The sequence below is a fragment of the Rhinopithecus bieti genome, unplaced genomic scaffold (genome assembly GCF_001698545.2).
Source record: "Rhinopithecus bieti isolate Rb0 unplaced genomic scaffold, ASM169854v2 scaffold_42745, whole genome shotgun sequence".
Taxonomy (NCBI): Eukaryota; Metazoa; Chordata; class Mammalia; order Primates; family Cercopithecidae; genus Rhinopithecus; species Rhinopithecus bieti.
Genome location: NW_016819184.1, coordinates 3959230 through 3979580, shown reverse-complemented (window position 1 = coordinate 3979580; position 20351 = coordinate 3959230). Strand labels below are relative to the sequence as shown.

At 42.1% G+C, this 20351-nt stretch overlaps 2 protein-coding genes across 8 annotated transcripts in view; one reads left to right on the top strand and one right to left on the bottom strand.

Annotated features, from left to right (window-relative positions):
* BCCIP (BRCA2 and CDKN1A interacting protein) overlaps positions 1–20351 on the top strand; it is a 28617-nt gene that overhangs the window by 728 nt on the left and 7538 nt on the right. The window contains exons 2-7 of one of the 3 annotated variants that reach the window (XM_017858634.1): positions 2320–2394; positions 3286–3366; positions 6291–6380; positions 7147–7334; positions 9460–9634; positions 16596–16671. In XM_017858634.1, the coding sequence (XP_017714123.1) occupies positions 2320–2394; positions 3286–3366; positions 6291–6380; positions 7147–7334; positions 9460–9634; positions 16596–16671 (685 nt within the window). Of the gene's footprint in view, positions 1–2319; positions 2395–3285; positions 3367–6290; positions 6381–7146; positions 7335–9459; positions 9635–11153; positions 11605–16592; positions 16672–20351 lie in introns of those variants that run through there. The other 2 variants (XM_017858633.1, XM_017858635.1) reach the window with 2 other exon arrangements.
* Positions 7348–20351, bottom strand: part of DHX32 (DEAH-box helicase 32 (putative)) — a 67563-nt gene continuing 54559 nt past the window's right edge. For 4 of the 5 annotated variants that reach the window (XM_017858623.1, XM_017858620.1, XM_017858621.1 and 1 more), the window contains 5 exons: positions 17085–17276; positions 16189–16338; positions 14357–14544; positions 13247–13428; positions 11387–11907 (listed from right to left, as the gene is read on the bottom strand). In XM_017858623.1, the coding sequence (XP_017714112.1) occupies positions 11736–11907; positions 13247–13428; positions 14357–14544; positions 16189–16338; positions 17085–17276 (884 nt within the window). In that variant the 3' untranslated portion in view covers positions 11387–11735. Of the gene's footprint in view, positions 7641–11386; positions 11908–13246; positions 13429–14356; positions 14545–16188; positions 16339–17084; positions 17277–20351 lie in introns of those variants that run through there. The other variant, XM_017858622.1, reaches the window with a different exon arrangement.

The following is a 20351-nucleotide window of genomic DNA, read 5'->3' as shown; positions in this document are numbered from 1 at the left end:
TTTGGCTTCATAGTCTCATAGAACTGGGTTCTTTTCTTCGGAATAGGTCCTATAGTGCCTGGAAATATAGGTACTTCTTATTTGTTTAATAACTAATTAGGACCGAATGATCCTTCAGACCACTGAATGTTTAGATACCTCAACCTTAACTTGTCCGAAGCAGATTTGTATAATAATTCATGCCCCTCTCTTAACCGTCACCATTTCTGTAAATGGCCCGTAAAATCACCAGCTGCTCTAACCCAAAACCTGGGACTTAACTTTAATTCCTCCCTTTCCTCATCCTATATCCAGTCCATCAGTAAATCCTGTTATCCAGACATTTCTCAGCACTGATTCTGAGACCATCGTAGTCCACACCTCCATTATCTCTTGCCTGGACTACTATTTAATATAACAGCTTTTAACCGGTGTGCTTTTCTCCATTCTTGTTTCCCTACAATCAGTCTATACTCCATCTACAGTCAGAGAGATCTTGTAGGTCTGATCTCACGCCTCTGCTCAGAATGCTCCATTGGCTTTCTAGTTCATTTACAAGAAGATCCAGGGTCCTTACGTTTGAGGGACAGAAAGGCAGCCTGGATGGCTGGATCAGAATAAGGAAGAGAGAGTGATAGGAAATAAAATCAGAGCGGTAACCATGAGTCATGAAGAGCATGGAGGGGAGGATACAGAGAAGCATGGATGCAGGATTAGAGGTGACACCATGGCGTGTGCAGGTGATCAATCTTTCCTTTCAGATCTTTACTTTGTCTCTATGCCTTGAATGCCATCTCACCATTTTTCACTTAGAACTTTAACTGGTTATTTTATTACTTTTGGGTTATAGAAATCAGTGCTTCTTGTGTTAACATGGAAAATCTATCAGACCACCAGTCTTAATTCTAAATCACCTGGGAATGAGGGACAGGGCTCTTTTCTAGAAACATGACTGTTCCTGCTGAAACCATGTGGAGATGAGCCCATACCCAGGAAAAGGGTGCTGGACAGATACTCCATTTGCTGCCCATTTCCCTGGTGGTGCCATAATAGTCTGGGACAGAGGTCCAAAACGTCTATCTAGGCAAAAAAAAAAACAAAAAAAAACAAAAAAAAAACACTAGATGAGCATCATTTACAGAATGTATTTATGTCGAATAAGTTTAAGTCCTGAATAATGTCAATTTGCTATTTGGTTTAGTTTGGAACACTCCCACCTGACCCCTTGTTTTGCTGCTCACATAATCTGACTGAGTTAGCATTTGAAGTCTGCAAAGCTGGACTTAAAGAGTTCAAATTGGAGCTGGAATTGCTCTAAGCAATTCCAGGGCCTTGCACATTTAACAATTAAGGAAGCCTTAGATATATATGTAGTCAGGGTGGCAAGGTAAAAGGAGGTCTGATTTCCTCTGTGATGTCCTTCAGCTAAGACCTAAATTCCCAAACCATTAAAACCTGAAGTGCCTCTAAATATATTATTTCATCAGAGCCCCAGGTTCATTGTGTTACTTATCAAGGTAGGATTTAGGGTCCTCAAGGACTGATCTTGTTAGTGTTTAAAAGGAAGTAGGTTTTGTTTTTGGCATTTTAGTGCCATCTTCTAGATTCTGTTGTCTTGCAGATAGAGATCTGAGAGCCCAGCTACACATTCATTCTTCTAGTCCTTTGTACTCATCGTGTCTCCTTCTGCCTTAGGGCCTTTGTGCTGTTCCCTGTACCAGGAACTCTCTTTGCTGTTTCTTGGTTCCTTGCTCAAGTGTCACTTCTTTAAGGAAGCCTTTCCTGACTGACTTCTTATTTTTTAAGTTGTTACAGCACTGTGTACCTTTGTTTTATAGCACTTACATTTATTTCTACAAATATTTCCTTAATGTCTGTATTCCTCCCTAAATCGTAAGCTGCATGAGAGCAGGATCATTTGTGTCTGCCTTACTAACCTTTTCATTTTGAGTGCCTGGCACAGTGCTTGGTACCTGGATTGGTACTTAATAAATATTTGCTAAGCGAATGAAGTGTAACCTCAAATCCATGGGCTAAGTCAAGCTCTAGACAATTCCAGGGACTTCTGAAGTGATTTTGATTTTGTGCACCCTTTTGCAATCAGGAAAATAATTTCTCCTTTGTGGCTGCTGTGTCTGGTTTATTTGAACCGGACTTTCTCAACATTTAAACTAGGTTATTCTGAGTGTTTTGTTTTCTCAGGCTTTTGTGTCACATGAAGAAATAGTGTGAAGGTGCTTTGTATTCTCTACAGATGGCAATCTTGGCAATGTTTGCCTATTTTAAAGTCTAGATGTTTGTAGTTTTTCTGGTAACAACTATTTTGTGTGTTATTTACAGGAAGTGAATATTGAATTTGAAGCTTATTCCCTATCAGATAATGATTATGACGGAATTAAGAAATTACTGCAGCAGGTATTGTCTTTTATTTGTTATGCATAAATTTCCTCTTCTAAGAAAATTCGGGCTGGGTGTAGTGGTTCATGCCTATAATCTCAGCATTTTGGAAGGCTAAAGTGAAAGGATCACTTGAGCCCAGGAGTTTGAGACCAGCCTGGGCAACATAATGAGAACCTGTCTCTACAAAAAAATAAAAAATTAGCCAACTGAGGTAGCACACACCTTTAGTCCTAACTCCTCAGGAGACTGAGGCCGGAGGATTACTTGAGTCTAGGAGCTCAGGGCTGCAGTGAGCTATGAATGTACCACTGAGCTCCAGTCTGGGCAACAGAGCAAGGCTCTGTCTCTTAAAAAAAAAACAAAAGAAAATTCAGGTCATTCAGTACAGGCTTTCTCAAATTCAAATTTGTAGAATTTCCATTTCTGTCCTCTCCACCTTGCCTGGAAGAAAGAATTATTTCCTTTCATCTGCTAATTAGTTGAGCTATTTTTTTTTTTTAATTCACAATTCTTATGTAACAGTCATATAACTGTGCTGTTTGGTGCTATAAAATTGATGCTTGCTGCTTCTCTTTACTCTTTTACTCATATAATACGACTTTGGTTCTTTAACCTTTATAGCCTCTACTGTCCTTTTCACCAAATTCTTTGGCCTTATGTTTATCCTCTCTTCTCCCTTTTTTCTCCCCCTCCCCCATTACTTCTGTATTACCACTGACTGCTTTTCTGAAATTTCGTAATCTTTAGCTTCTTTGACTCGCCTGCGCTTTTCTTTCCCTCTTGGGATTGCTTTTCTAGGTCATCTTCTTAAGTCACAGAAATTTCGTTATTTGTATTTGAATATAGGATTTGAAGTTATTAGAAATCATGCTTTGATCTTAATTTAAATTTTTTTCCTCCTTTTAGCTTTTTCTAAAGGCTCCTGTGAACACTGCAGAACTAACAGATCTCTTAATTCAACAGAACCATATTGGGAGTGTGATTAAGGTAAGCAGGACAATTGTGTTTATTCTGATTAAATGAGTTCTTTATTCTGTTCATGCTGGGCATCACCATGCTTGTAATCCCAGCACTTTGGGAAGCAAAGGTAGGAGGATTGCTTGAGGCCAGGAGTTCAAGACCATCCTGGGCAACATAGCAATACTCTGTCTCTACAAAAAATAACAAAAAAGTAGCCGGGCATAGTGGCACATGCCTATAGTCTTTTTACCCAGGTGGCTGAGGTAGGAGGATCTCTTCAGCCAAGGAGTTGAAGGCTGTGGTGAGCTTTGATTGTGCCACTGCACTCTAGCCTGGCAACACAGCAAGACCCTATATCTGGGGTGGGGGGCGGGGAAGAGTTCTTATTCTGTTTAGCTCAAATTGGAAGTAGTACTACTGGAGGAAGGGAGACTGATCAGAAGTCATTGCAGAAATCCAAGCTTATTAAATGCAGTAGTCCAGGTGGTGGCAATGGAGAGGGAGAGAAGTGGGCTCATTTAGAATATATTTGGGAGATGAAATATGATGGGGTTTAGTCCCTGATTGAGTCTGAAAGTGAGAGGAAAAGGAGTCAAGGATGACTTCCAGGTTTCTAGCTTGAGCAAACAGGATAACAACCATGGAGGAAGGCCAGGTTAGGAGGGGGAACGTGAGTTTGGGTTTGTACATTTTGAGTTTGAGTTACCTGTGAGATACCGGGTAGCGGGTGGAGCCCTGGAGACTTGGGAGTTTGTCGTAAATGTTATGGAAGTCATAGAAGTGATTGAGGTTGCGCAGGGAGGGAAGGGACAGACACCTCAGTAATACCAAGACGACTTGGATATCCGAGCACTGTAAGTGGCAGAGCCAGCAAAGGAGATTAAAAGGGATGACAGGAGAAGTAGAAGAAACAACCGTGCAGTGGCAAGAAAGAGAACATTTGAAGGAGGAGGGGATGGTCATCCTTACCAGATGGATGTTGTAGAGAGCTCAACAAAATAGGACTGGTTTGGACCCTGGCTCTGCTGCTTATCATCTGGTGGTTCTTTGGGTTATCTGTTGTTTGTATAACAAACCACTTCATAGCTTAGTGTTGTAAAATAGCAACAGTCATGTATTTGGCTCATGGATCTACAGTTTGGACAGAGCTCAGTGGGCACAACTCATCTCTGCTCCTGCTCCATCATGTTAGCTGGGGAGGCTCGACTAGGGGCTGGAGGATTCCCTTTCAAGATGGCTCACTCACATGACTGGCAAGTTAGCCCTAGCTGTCTGTTGTGAGCTTAGTTGGGACTCTGGACCAGGGGCCTTAGTTCTTGTCCATGTGGGCCTTGCCACATATTGGGTTGCTTCCAAGAGCAAGCAGCCCAAAAGAAGCAGGCAGGAGTGGTGATATAGTGCCATTTCCACCATTTGCTTAGTCAGTACAGATACAAATTTCTACCCAGGGGGAGGCCACATTGATCCCACCACTCTATGAGAAAAGTATCTAGGTCACTTTGTCAGAAGAGCATGTCCAAGAAGAGATCCACTGGGGCCATCTGCGAAAGATACAATCTGCCACAGTACCTTAATCTATTTCCATTTCTAGCTCTGAAAATGAGGATGATACTAGCACCTATTTTGTGGAGTGCATGGGTAAACAAAATGAGTTGCTGACTGCTTAGAACAGTGCCTGGCAACTGACAAGTGCTACATATGTGTAGTTGTCACTGTTGATGCCTTTTTCCTGTTCCCAGCACCTGTTCCCTAGCCTGTTGTGAAAAAGACAACAAACAAAAGTTCCATTCAGTCTAATGTTCCACTCGAAGTACATCACCTTCAGAGCCAAAATTCTTGAAAAGTAATCTGAAGTCATGGTTTCTAGTTCCTGTCCTCCTAGTCATTCTTTAGACACTCTTATCTGACTTTTACACAACTAAAATTCTGACACTGAATGATAGGGTCACCAACATACTTGTTACTAAATACAGTGTACACTTTTCAAGGCTTCTGACAATATTAGTAACCTTATGGCACTCAATGTAAAGCAAATGAGAAATTAAACCTGTGGGGGCTTCCTTTTATTAGGGCAATGGGAAAAAGCAGACCACCTGCTCTTTCGTCAAATAAATGTGATCTCTAGCTGATTCGTGTCTTAGAAGACACTTAGAAGACCTAATGGATATGGAGAAGAAGCAGTTATTTTTATCCTTGAAAGAGGTTATCTAATGGCAGGATTCACCCTTTAAATGGATAATCACATCAATAGCTCTGCAATTATAACTGGCTTCTTTGGCTTCTCCAGAGACACTTGAGGTGTCCTGAGGATACAGGGTTCTTGTTCTTAGTAAAGGGACTACCCAGAGCATTCAGTGGAGCCAGTCCCTAGGATCATAGAACAAAGGGCAGGGGTGTTCTCTTTTATCCCTTCTCTCTTGCCCGTGTGGTAGGTGTAAGTGGCCCTCAAGCATTGCCCAGCTTCACTAATGGTCAAGATTGACAAGTGTTCTGGAAACTCATGAGTTTTAGATGAAACAATGCTGTGGGCCAGCAGAGAAGCAAGGCTTGGCTCCAGCCAAATTGTGTAGAAAACAAATTAAAATGCTTTATTTCATGAGGTTTTATCTCTTCTGGTTTTGTATTATATTGAGAATCTGATAAAATGACTTAAGAATCTAGTACAAAGAAATTTCAATCTGTCCAGAATCTGGGACAGATTGAAATGAGTCAAGGGAGGTAAAGTGAAATGAACAAGGTCACACAGTATTTAAGATACAATGCTTTCCAAGATGATGGTGGTAAAACTGTGACAGTATTTAAGATATAATGCTTTCTAAGATGGCAGTGGTAAAACAAAGTGTTGCTTTTGAAAAGTGAAAAGATAAATAATTCCTACATCCCAAGACTTGGTATTATACTCTTGGTATTATACTAAATATAACATTTAAATATTTTTTCTTTTAAAATAGCAAACGGATGTTTCAGAAGACAGTGATGATGATATGGATGAAGATGAAGTTTTTGGTTTCATAAGCCTTTTAAATTTAACTGAAAGAAAGGTTGGTTTCACTGGGTGGCATCTGAATGGTTATTTCTTAGGCCAAAACCACTTTTATTTAATGCGTGATGAAAATGTCTTATGTCAGACAGTGGTATTAACTATAGGGATAAGTGCTCTTGTGAAATCTTACTGTAATCCTTTTTCGATATGAAGGTGGTGGTGTTGGGTCTGTACCCAGTTAAAGGTGTTTGCTCCCTGTGCTTTAGGGAATCATCTGGCTTTGCAGTCCTGATGTTAGTACTGATGCAGGAGCTGTTTGTGCTGTCTCTCTGCAGCTGTTATCTTTGCTACTTGTGTAGTGGGGATATTCTCAGGCTTTGCTGCCTCTATGTTGAGGGCACTTACTGACATTTTATTTTGTTTTGATTCATCTCTTTTTATTGACTCTCTGATGAGTTGTAATAAAAAGTAAACCAGCTGCTTACCTGCCTTAGAATAAGATGCAGGCCACACTTAATCTTTAATTTTGAAATAAACTTTCCATTACTTCCATCTGTCTTTATGAGATGGACTAGAATTGCCATTCCAGTGTGTCTGCATGTTAATTGATGACTCTCTTACCACTGATCATGGGATGGTAAATAACCAGTGTGTTTGCTTTTGAGAAATGCTTAAGCAGTCAACACTGAAGACATACAAGACGTCAAGGCTATGGCAGGAAACTGCCATTAGCTGTAAGATGAAAAGTGATAGCTCTTACTTTCAGGTTTTCTCCTGTATGTGATGGCTTGTAATAGGAAACAAGCTTTCTCTTTGCTTTCTAGGGTACCCAGTGTGCTGAACAAATTCAAGAGTTGATTCTCAGCTTCTGTGAGAAGAATTGTGAAAAGAGCATGGTTGAAAAGCTGGACAAGTTTTTAAATGACACCACCAAGCCTGTGGGCCTTCTCCTAAGTGAAAGATTCATTAATATCCCTCCACAGATCGCTCTGCCCATGTACCAGCAGCTTCAGTAAGAGACTTGGGAAAATGTCTTTGAACAGTAATTTTTTTTCAAATAGATTCATAAATGTCATTTAAGTAGAATATGCAGGTATAGAAAGAGTTCTTTCCTTGGTTTAAGCGGGTTTAGTGTGAGGGGAGTGGAAGAAACATCCTGTGAAGTGCATACATTATTAACAACTGGCTTTTTGAAGAGTTTGTGACAATAATCTTGAAATTTAAACTTAAGATTTAAGTGGTATATAAGTAAATAATTTCATAATAGACGACTTTTCATCTCCATTTGATTGAAGTTTTCACCTTCACAGATAGCTTTCTGCAACACGAATAAAATAATGAACAATTACAATAATAACAAAACTGGTAAAGTTTCCAAATTCTATGGGTATGTTTCATAACTAATGAAACCGTAGTCTTGATACTATGGCTAGCTTTTCAGAGTTTTTGTTCTATTTTTTAATCCAGGAGTTTTAAGTTTACAAAAATATTTCAAATGTAGCTGTGAAGTCTAGCAAACTGAGTGCACTAAGAATTATATTGCCCGTGCTTTGCAATAGACGACAAAATATAGGCAGACGCTCTTATTTATTTCTATCTATTAAAAAAAAATTTTTTTTTCTGCAGAGACAGGGTCTTGCTGCATTGCCCAGGCTGGTCTTGAACTCCTAGGCTAAAGCGATCTTCCCGCCTTGGCCTCCCAGTATTGGGATTACAGGTGTCAGTCACAGCGCTTGGCCTACACAGATTCTTTCTAGAATATTCTCAGAGGTCATAGCACTTGCATTGTGGTTTTCCTTTAAATAGCTGTAGGAATGCAACTCTACTCTGGAAACCTCTAGGTTTGCTGTTTTTCCCTAGGGATTCAGTGCTTGTCTCCTGCTCCCTGCTCTCTCAGCTGCAGTTCAGATTGTGCTTCTGGTGCTTTAAGTGGTTTTTGGTTTTTTTTTTCGATCAGCTGGAGCTCACATTTATTTGGTTTTATAGGAGGGTGATTTGCTTTCTCCTAGTCCTGTTAAAGCTGAAATGAGCCAAGCACAGTGGTGCACGCCTGTAGTCCCAGCTACTCAGGAGGCTGAGGCAGGAGGAATGCTTGAGGCCAGGAGTTCCAAGCTGCAGTAGACTATGATTGTGCCTATGAATAGCCACTGCACTCCAGCCTGGGCAAAACTGCAAGACCCTGTATCTTTAAAAAAAAAAAAAAAAAAAAAAAAAAGGCCAGGTATGGTGGCTCATGCCTGTAATCCCAACACTTTGGGAGGCTAAGCCTGGCAGATCACTTGAGGCTAGGAGTTTGAGACCAGCCTGGCCAACATGGCGAAACCCCAATTCTACTAAAAATACACACACACAAAAATTAGTCGGATATGGTGGTGCAGGCCTGTAATCCCAGCTACTCGGGAGGCTTAGGCACGTAAATCATGTGAACCTGGGAGGTGGAGGTTGCAGTGAGCCGAGACTGCGCCATTGTACTCTACAACCTGGGCAACAGAGTGAAATTTTGTCTCCAAACGAAAAAAAAAAAAGCTGAAGAGGAGGGTTGTTCTGAGTTTCTTCTCTTGTTCAAGGGCATCCAGACGCACAGGGCTGTGTTTGATTTTCAGAAAGCAGAAACATTACGGCTTTGCTGCCATTCCGTTGCCAGAATGTAGGGTGTATGCTGATGCCGTTTCTGCAGCATGTCAGAAATTAGTTCCAGACTCTAGCAGTTGGCTGTAGTAGTCGTCACAGGCTGTGGTGACATTGGTTGTGGCTGTACACCTTTGTGTGTTTCAGTTAAATGTTCATAGATTTAAAAAATTCAAAAATTCAGATTCGCATATATTTTTAACTTCTGCACAGGCAGAGCAGTGATACGTTGAGTGAATTTGAGATTCATCTGATCTGTTAGTTGCTATATATCCACAAATCAGCATAATCTGAGAGATATACTGTTATAAAAAGTCGTACATAATCAGTCTAAAATGCAACTGATGATGTAAATAAAAATCACTGCTGTAGACTTAAGTGTTCAGATTGAATGCCTGCGTGACAGCAGAACCCACCGAAGATGCCTCACCAGGTTTTCTCTGTGCTCTGGTTTGTTGATGTATTTCACTTGACCCAGCAGGTAAACAAATGCTGTGTGTGCCTTGTAGGAAAGAACTGGCGGAGGCACACAGAACCAATAAGCCATGTGGGAAGTGCTACTTTTACCTTCTGATTAGTAAGACATTTGTGGAAGCAGGAAAAAACAATTCCAAAAAGAAACTTAGCAACAGAAAGAAAACTGCGTTAATGTTTGCAAATGCAGAGGAAGAATTTTTCTATGAGGTAAGACTATCCTGCTTATCTATTTGTTTAGATGTAAATAAGGATTTTCTTGAAAATGATTTATCAAGATTTATTGTTCTCCCACTTCATGTCCAAGTCTTTCAAGTGTGGCCACTGTTTTTCTGTTTCCCCATAGGACCTAGCAGCTAACATAGTGCCAGGTGCATAGTAGGTACTCAAGAGGCTAGGCACTAGCCTCCTTGCCTGCACTGTGGTTATGAGTGTGAGGAGGAGAAAAGCGATTAACCTGCTAAGAATGATTAGGCATTTATAATACGCTTCCTGTGAAATCTTTCCTTCTAAAACCATGCGGAGAGGTAGACATTAGCCTGGGGTTTACAGTTGTGGACTTTAAGTCATAGGGAGATGAGGGAAATTACCTGAGATCACACAGCTGGTCAGTGTGGAAGGTGGGGCACCCTTGCTACTCTGTGTTCTTAGTCGTGGATGTCATCCCGCTGGTGGGATTTCTCCAGCATTTTTTTCCTATAAAGGTAGCTTATACTGTGATGGACAGCCATATACCAGAGAATATTCTTTCTCACCCTCTCTTCCTCTGAAAAATCTTGAAGTGGGCCAGGCATGGTGGCGCACACCTGTAATCCCAGCACCTTGGGAAGCTGAGGCGGGCAGATCACCTGAGGCCAGGAATTCAAGACCAGCCTGGCCAACATGGAGAAACCTCATCTCTACTAAAAATACAAAAAAAATTAGCCGGGCATGGTGACAGATGCCTGTAATCCCAGCTACTCGGGAGGCTAAGGCAGGAGAATTGCTTGAACCTGGGAGGCAGAGGCTGCAATGAGCCGAGATCACGTTACTGCACTCCAGCCTGAGCAACAAGAGCGAAACTCTGTCTTCAACAAACAAACAAAAAAAATCTTGAAGTGTATCTCTGAGGGGAACATATTTTCCTGAATTGGATGATATCACTTATCACTTTTAAGACCTCTACAGAAGACTAAAGCACTACAAATTTAGCTGTGCCCTTCTTTTCCAGGAAGTAAATCGTAAACGTAATTTTTAAAAAACATGCTTCAGCACCTCAGGTCGACCATTTGCGGGGAGTATGTATGGGTGTTTTAAGATGGCGGGGTATGCAGATTTACTCTGTCTTCACACAAAAGCCTGATGCTAAGGAAGCAGCTGAGAAAGTGAGAAAAGAGTATTTGAAGACCCGTTCTAGTTAATTATCAAATTTTATGAGTCTTAATTTCACTTACATATCACAAGATTATTTTGACAATTACATGAAAATATCACTTAGCTGCTTGCTCATCTCTTAGAAGTTGCATGCCTCTATCCCTGTTCCTCATGTGGGTTTAAAATCTACTTGGTTTGTGTTTTATAACTTCTGCCTGAATGTCCATTTGAACTTTTAAAATTCTGAGTTTTGCTTCTTTTTAGCTCTCATTCTTATTTAAGCATATGCCAAACATAATATTCTTTGCCATAGATTAAATGGGTTTTGTCTTTGGGTTGTCCCGATTTTTAATTCATGGTTACTTATTTGGTTTAGAAGGCAATTCTGAAGTTCAACTACTCAGTGCAGGAGGAGAGCGACACTTGTCTGGGAGGCAAATGGTCTTTTGATGACGTACCAATGACGCCCTTGCGAACTGTGATGTTAATTCCAGGCGACAAGATGAACGAAATCATGGATAAACTGAAAGAATATCTATCTATTTAACCCATTTCCAGTGGACAGTGATGGGCCTGTTTTTGTAACATTACCAGAAAACTCAGTGGAGATTTACTGAAAAACTCATGACTTTATTCAGATTAAGGTCCTCCACAAAAAGTAGGGTTCTGTCCCATGTGTCTGTGACACATTTACAAAATATCAGTTTTTTAAAATTTTGATCAAATTATGAGTGGTTGATTTAAAACTTTTCCAAGAAGAAGAAAACATGGAGTAGTAATTTAGAGAACTCAATAAAAACTTCTATTTTTTATTTTAAAATAATATACACAGTGTTATTTTCTTCAAGACCGTCCTGTGGGTGTGAGATCCGTCTTCGCGTCACATGCCTGCCATCCCCAGCAGCTCAGCCATCCAGCTAACTTTGGGACCCTACTGCACCTTGCGTTTGCTGGGGAGTCACTGTAGAGTGCATCTCTGTTCAGCAGTTTCAGGGCACGTCTCACATATTTTTTGTTCCTTATTCATTGTTGACATAGGGGACAGGTGATCCATTACTTGCTGTAGAATATCCTTACTTTCACTAGGAGGCAGATTACTGAAATAGTATTGTGGTACCAGTTGCATAAATCTGTTTGTTTAAAACAAAAAGATTAGATTTTGAGTGGGGAAGGTGGTGAGAGACACCAAACATTATGTCTGGGCACTTCCCATCCCTGGAGCATCGACCTGCAGAACCGGTGTTTAATTTGAACTCCTCAGTATCTCAGTCCGACTTTGTAAAATAAATACTTTCTGGTTTTCATGCAGCCAATGCTGTTGTATTTCTAGAATAAGTTGGTCTCTCTAGTGTTATGCCACACAGTGGAAATGCTGTCTACCACTAACCTTTAGTGGAAACTGGTATTTCCTCTAAGACCCAACACCATATGAGAGGCACCGATCATGTATGCTTAGGAGAGCTTTGGGTAGGGGCTATCTTTGCTTATTTCTCATTTTAACTAGTACCACTCCACATCCTGCTGCGTAAGCCAGACACCTATGAGTCACTCTCGGTTGCTGCCTTGAACACTACTTGCCGGAATAGTAGTGGAAACTTCAAAATGGATCCAGACTCTCTAGCGGCTTCTCAAAGACTAGCAGAGTAGTCTCACTCTCACCACTGCCTCTCCTTTCCATTCATGTGGCAGCCACAGTTCTTTTTTCTTTTTAGACGGGGTCTTGGTCTGTCTCCCAGGCTGGTGTGCAGTGGTGTGAAAATAGCTCACTGCAGCCTTGACCTGGGCTCAAGTGATCCTCTGCCACAGACTCTCAAGTAGCTGGCACTATAGGCGTGTGCCACCATGCCCAGCTAATTTTTTTTTATTTTGTAGAGACGGGGTCTTGCTATGTTGCCAGGGCTGGTCTTGAACTCTTGGGCTCAAGCCATCCTCCTGCCTTGGCCTCCCAAGGTCCCTGGCCAGCTACAGTGATCCTTAAAACTATATTGAGAAGATGCTACTCTTGCTTAAAATGCTCCAATTGCTGTGTACTGCACTTGGATAAAATGTAAAGTATGTGACTCACAAAGCCTTAACACCTTCTGGTGGTGCCTGCCTCTCTCTTCAGCCTCCCCTCCTTCCTCTTCCCTGACAACGCCAACTGCAGTGGCTCTTGAAAAATGGCTGAGCTCATTCCTCTCAAGGTCAACGCACCTGCAAACAGTGCATTTCTCTAGCATTCTGTTCCTCTTAAAGACACATGGTCTTTGTTTTTATTTCTACACTCTTTTATCTGCTGTAATCTCCTAAAAGGCAGGGGCATTTCTTAGGTATCAACAGAGGCCTGCCCTTAGTAGGAGGTACTCTCAGCATAAATTAAGATTGTATCAGTGTAAACTTTGGAACTAAGAATAAAAGCCAAATTTGTCATTTACTCCTACAGGTATGAAATAAAAAAAAATACAACCCTTTCTTCCCCATTAAACTTACAGTTCTGGAGAGATTTCTGAGGTAATCCTGATGTAGTTGTTCTCAGAAATGCTGAATTTATGGAAGAGGACCCACTCTGGCATCTTCTTGGTGATTGAGTAACCAGATAGGGGATGCAGCTGAGCAACCTGCTTATGTGTCAGCATTAAGTAGTTACCTGATCCGTCAACATCCCGAGCAATCTGAAAGGCAGAGTTTTAAAGAAAAAAGATTTTGTATTAATACAGAGATCATTATACAAAAATGTTTGTTGAAGAAAATAGCAAAGTATTTCATACGGGATAGTTAAAACTAAAATTTGCCACTCATGTTTCCTATTTTCACATGTAGAAAATAAGCCATAAGCATGTTTTGCCTAAAACTTTGAGACAGTGATGTTAACTAACTTCAGCAACAGCAGGGCACTGTGCTAAAACAGTGCAGCTGTGAGGTTAATGTTTTGGCCATGAGATGAAACGTAGCACACTACCCGCCATACTATGGGCGACATACACTCCAATGCCAAGTGCTTTACACTTGGTGTTTAGCACACAATGACCCTGTGATGTAGCAACCTTACTTTACAGATGAGGAAATCCATACTGAAATGTCATTTTTCTCCATTAAGACTACGTATTCTGCCTTGGCCCTTTATTCCCTTGAGGGGAAGGATATTTAAGTATCAAATCTTTAATAATAACATGGATTTTTAGTTTTACTTAATGTCGAAATCATCATCTTTTTTTTTTTTTTTTTTGAGGCGGAGTCTCGCTCTGTCACCTGGACTGGAGTGCAGTGGCCAGATCTCAGCTCACTGCAAGCTCCGCTTCCTGGGTTTACGCCATTCTCCTGCCTCAGCCTCCCGAGTAGCTGGGACTACAGGCGCCCGCCACCTCGCCCGGCTAGTTTTGTATTTTGGTAGAGATGGGGTTTCACTGTGTTAGCCAGGATGGTCTCGATCTCCTGACCTCGTGATCCGCCCGTCTCGGCCTCCCAAAGTGCTGGGATTACAGGCTTGAGCCACCGCGCCCGGCCCGAAATCATCATCCTAAGTGAGCGATTGTTGGCAGCATGTCCTGGATATGTGCAATTCAGGGGAGCCTATGCCGGGGCAACCCCACCCCCTCTCACCTGCATAAAGTAACCAGACAGAAGAGCTTTCTTTATGTTTAGAGAGTTTTCCTTGGAGCCAAAAGCAGGTTCTGCATAGGGAAGCTCGATTCGCTTAATAATTTCTAAGAGTTCAGCTCGGATAACATCTGCCATTCTGAGTGCTGAACAGTTGAGGAAGTAATCATGACACCACTTTTCAACACAGTCTAGGAGGGAAAGAACACAAGGCTATTTAGAAATGATTTGTCAGAGGTTCTAAAGAGCCCAGGCCAGGCAGTTGCCATCTTTAAGCCCTGTGCTCTCCTCTCCTACAAAGGAGGCCACACAGGTGAGTGGCAGGAAGGCAGCAAGGACAAGGATTTCTGGTGGCTGCGAGGTCGGCTGTCAGGGCGCTACCAGGAAGGGAGACGGTGCCACTGACAGCACCTATGCCACCTGCTGGGGTTCTGTGATCCCAGCCAACTGTGGAAACTTCCTAGTGGTGACTGAAGATGTATTTCACTAACCTGTGGCTCATAAAGGCCAGAGAGGATTTTGTAAGATCTATATTTTGTCTCTATGCATACAGCAAGGATGTATGTGGCCCAATTTAATCAAACTAGGCAGAAAAAAGCCGACAGTATAAATTCCTCTGATCTATGAAAATATCTCATATTTTATTTAATGATAAGAAAAGGATTACTACCAGGTTGATTTGGGAATTATGTTACAGTTAAGCTCATCTATCCTAGCTGTAACTTTTATATTAAAATTCAGGCATGTGAGTGAGTTTGAAGTTAGTCTTTCTGGCCACCTGTAATTACGTAAGATGGACCTGGGAATGTACATGGCCGTGGCACCGCAGGCAGAAGACCCTCATTAACCCCGTCCTGTCCATTCGCACCGCTTGGAGCAATGAGAGCATGTACTTAGTATCACCCATTCAGCATGCCCTCAAAAGATGCCACCAAATTCCCATGTACCTTCTGGCTCCACTGATAACTTTTTCTGTTCAGCTTTGAAACACTAACTCCCTGTTCTTTATACAATTCTACTCTTTCAAATTGCTGTCATATTTTTCACACTACACATATTTTCACACCATCTTTCAGAGCAAAGGAGGTAAAAGATGCATCATGGAAAATTTCAGGGAGGGACTTCACTGGCTGCCCTTCATGGGTGACTCCAGCCTCTGCCACGCTGCTTTGCCCTGTTTGTCCTCTTGTCTCTGCATAGCAGCTTCCAGTTGTTTTCTGAGTACCTTCCTGTGACAGGTAATCTACCCACTGCCCTTCAGGCATACACAGGACTTTGTGGCTGTGCTTTGACACGTGCCATTCTGTTCTCTGGACACCCTCTGCTGTCCTCTCCCTAGCTCCATCAGCAACTCTGCAGCCTCCCTTCCTTCAGCACCCAGGCCTTATTCTGCAACCAGTGTCCTGAGCTCTTGCAGCCCCCTGCAATGCCACGTTGGTGAAATGGTGCCCAGGATATGGAAGGTGCCACAGCACAACTCTGACACAAGGTGGGCACGTAGAGGGTGGCTGTTCCTTGTCTTCCTCCCAAGATCCATGTACGAGTCCCCATCACCATGCACCAAGCAAGCTTGCTCTGAAGGCTGGCTGAGTGGAGTGCTGGAGCTCTGGGAGTACAGGCCCACCATAGTGGCACACCAGAGCTCCGTGGGAGCAGGGGGAGTGAGCGTCTCCCACTCTGCAGACGCCTGTGGGTGCGTTTAGGGTCACAAGTGCCATTGCATTCAAGGGGCCAACAGGGCTAAAGAAGAAGAATGTTTGATGAATAACAAGGACTCAGACTTATCTGGGGAAAGGAAGGTGGAATGAATAGGTAATTTCTGAGCATTCACTTACACTCACTGGCAGAATTCAGAGTTGTGTCTTGGTAGGCCTTGTAAATGCTGATGAGGGTAAAGTGATCTCCTTCGGGATGTAAAAATGTCTTCCAACAAGTCAAGGCAGCCTCTTCAGCTCCGTGTGGCACATGTGAAAAGCAATTTGGAGCTTTCAAATGAAAAAGGTCACATGGTTAGCAATAATGAAGACATTTTATCTTAGCCTAACTTGCACAGGGGAGGGGTCACAACTGTTAGTGGCATGGCTCCTGTCTTGGTTCTCTGAATAAATATGTTATTCTTGTTTACTTAGAAATCCGAGAAATTTAGAGTGAGTCATCCTAATTCTCCCTCTCCTTTTGTGTGTGTGTGTTTGCTTTTCTAAGGTCAATTGAATATGGTTAATACCCTGCTTTATTCCAGCAGGAGCAGGGAAAACCTGAGGTGCTCGGAGGTCCAGACACAAGAAGAGGATTGGAACCCGTTCCGATACGGCACAATGGTTGGTCTGTTCCCCCAGTATTAGAATAAATTAAAACATACAAGCCAGGATGAATGAAGCCAATAGGAAATTAAAAAACAAGCACACATCATTATTTGGGGAAAAACACCTCTAGTGACACATTTTGTTCATCTGCACTGATTACTTCAGTAGAAAAAACCTACTATGTTTTCATACATTTGATGTATAAATTTGCTGAACTTTTAGTTTTCTTATATTAAGATAATTTTCATATTAAGAAAATTTCCTTTTCTAACCTATTAAAATACCTCACTATCATTTCAAAAGGTTAAATGAATTGATCACCATCTCTCCTATTTTATCCTCAAAATATAATTTCAAATGGATCCCATTTAAATCTATACCTAGTGCAGATTTGCAAAAAAAGAAAAAGAATAGTCATTAAGGAGTACCTGTTACCATGGCAGCGATTGTTAGCACTTCATCTACACAGTCAAATTCACAGGACGCTAAGATAGACTTTGAGAGTTGTGGATCAAGAGGAAACTCTGACATGATGATTCCAAATTCAGAAAGATTTCCATCATTATCCAGTGCTGCCAGATAATCTAAGTCTTCCAATGCCTGCATCAAACTTTCTGGTGCTAGGAAAGGAAAAAATAATAATTTAAGAGTCTCATATGGCCAAGATGGAGAAACAGGTACTGGATTTTCCCTCCTGCATGAAACAAGCAAATAATGGACAAAATATGTGAAACAATGGTTTGCAAGACACCAAATACCAGGGAGTGAGGGATAGTGATTCCTGAGAGGGCAAACTCAGGAGGGGAGCCCTGTGATTGTCCAGCTCATGCTCTGAAGAGGGTCCCAGCTGCAGTGTGCGTGCGGCGGGGGGAACCCAGGTGGAGCCTGCCAGCCTCCCTGCAGTAGGAAAACAATGCCAGGGATCCCGGGAGACTAACATGGCCGGAACTTGCAGTCACAGTACCAGAGAGAGACACACAAATAAGTCATGGGCCAGAGGGAGCTCCCTCAACTAGGCAGCAGAGCCCCACTGATCAGCGCATGTGTGTAAGGAACCACCTCAGGCCAGAGAAAGCCATGTGAGAGGATTAGAGGGAACAGTGGTGCTGACTCAGGACCTAGGGTAGGGCCTGTTCCCACCAGCCAAGCTGGAAAACCTCATGATTTGTGGGGCACTGGGTAGAAAACACAAGGGAGAAACCCTAGATGGGCACTGCCACCTGACACATCTATACAGCAGGACCTGAAAGGATCTACCGCATCCCAGGACAAAGCTCAAAAATACCTCTGGGACTCCAAAAATATTCAGTGCCCAAGAAGGTAAAATGTACAAGATCTAGCATCCAGTAGAGAGGCATGAAAAGCAGGAAAATACATTGCATAATACAGAGAAAAATTAATCACAACTGACCTGGAACTCAGATGCTAGAAATAGTAGACAAAGATGTTATTTCCCAGTGCAAATAAAGAAATAAAGATAGCAAGCTGATTCTCTCCATCTCTTTATTTCTCTTTTATGTAACATCGATAATGATGTGGTATTATATATGCTTAATCTCTACCAAAGTTTTAAAAAATCCATTTATTTAAAGAAATATATTCTCTTTGTGGAATACGGCTATATATAGGTTGGTGCAAAAATTATCGCGGTTTTGCCATTACTTTCGATGGCAAAACCACGATTACTTTTGCACCAACCTAATATTTATTAAATAAATACATGTGTTTTTTCCACCCTTCTGGTTCCTGGTATAGCAATAAAGGTCACACAATGAAGCAAATTCCATAATAGAAAGCTGCACCCCTAAACTGCAGGATTTATGAGCCACTAGGTTGTTTTTCTCTTAGTTCCAGTAAATGCAAGGTGGGCTGGAGCTGAAGACTTTGGGGACCTAAGAGGCGCTTGAACCTGTCTGCTCCTGGGAGTTCAAAGTAACAAATAGTAAAAACTTAACAACACGCTGTCTAAACTTTGATCATTAAGCTATATGTCTAAATTTCAGGCAAACTGAGTAGCTCAGAAACCTCACTTTGGGAGGCCGAGGTGGGTGGATCATGAGGTCAGGAGATCGAAACCATCCTGGCTAACACCGTGAAACCCCATCTCAACTAAAAAAATACAAAACATTAGCTGGGCATGGTGGCAGGCGCCTGTGGTCCCAGCTACTCGGGAGGCTGAGGCAGGAGAATGGCGTGAACCCAGTGAGCTGAGATCGTGCCACTGCACTCCAGCCTGGGTGACAGAGCGAGACTCCGTCTCAAAAATTCCTCCATTCCTGTCAGGACAACTGGAAGGTATCAGAAGCTACTACTGTGGTCTGGGAAATGACTCAGAGAAGCTGTGATGCAGCCCACCACACTTCCAGTCCTGTGGGAGGACAGCTGAACAAGCACCAGTATAACTTCAGCCTGACACACCCACTGCAGGCAAAAGATCTGCTACTGGGAGTGAGGGGCAGTGCCAGACCACTCAAGGGAAATCTGCACGGAACCCAGACATGCACTGGACGGCTGCAGCAAGGCTTTCATCCTCACCTTGGGGCAAATATGTTGAATTTCCCTATTATTTCTGAATGTTTTCCCATCAAGATTTAAAACTGAGCAGAAGCTTAAGGCTTCCCAGAGATATTCCTGTCCTGCCTGGATCCTGACATACAGCACTACCGTCTTACTTGTTCATTCTTGGGGACCTTTGGACTAACCATGACCTTCAGAAGTCACAATCATGGGAAATAGATGGGCTATTCAGGAAAAAAGTTCAAGAGTTCTATCAGTGAGGCATGACATGAAAAGTAACAGCCGATCTGCTGGAGAAAGTACAAGAAGCAGCATCAGAAATAAGCATCTTAAACAGAGCAGGAAGGGGCTGGAGTACAAACAATTACTGAAAGCCTTTCAGAAACCAGTTTCTATAAATGAGCAAAGCTGCTGCATTTTAAGTTACAGGATATTTGGCAATTGTCCGTTTAAGCTGTCCTTGACAGCCAGGCTCTGTCCCCCAAAGGGCACCTACTATTCACTTTTACACCCTGGAGCTGAGTTGGCCACACACAGAATTCGTAACAGAAATGACTTCATGATTCTGCTTCTGGTCCTAACAACAGAAAAGGAGAGGATGTTCTTGGGGTTTTATTATATTAGAAAGAATGAGTTAATGAATGCAGATTACAGAGGTGAAGGAACATTAATAAATAACTAAATAGGATTTGCTAATATTATCTTCTGCATTTTAAGATATCTCCCCAGTGTGGCCCATAAACTTGTTTTAGCTAAAAAGCAGAAGAGTTTAGATGGGGGTTCTTTAGGGCAGTGCTGTTTAAGTAATGCTAACAAATGGAATAGAAGTGTTTTAGTGTCAGGCCTCTTCGTTTTGCCAGTGCAAAATCAGACTGCTTTATTCTGAAGGCAATTTTGAGATGAACCAAACATCATTTTTATTAAGCTCGCTTGCCAACAGCAGCTGCACTCCCTGTAGAATAGCTCACTGCAAGGTCACACTCCTCCTCCACTACCATCACTCAAAGTAATGTGAAGGGCTATCATTACAGTATTTCTTCACTGTTCTGTGTGTCTGTTTTTCATGGAGCCCCAAACGCCAAGCTCCAGTATGTGCCTGCATTTTCCTTCCTTGGCATCAGTAGAAAACCTAGTTACAAACAAAGAGGTCATTAAACTGCAACCAGCAGAGGAGGAGC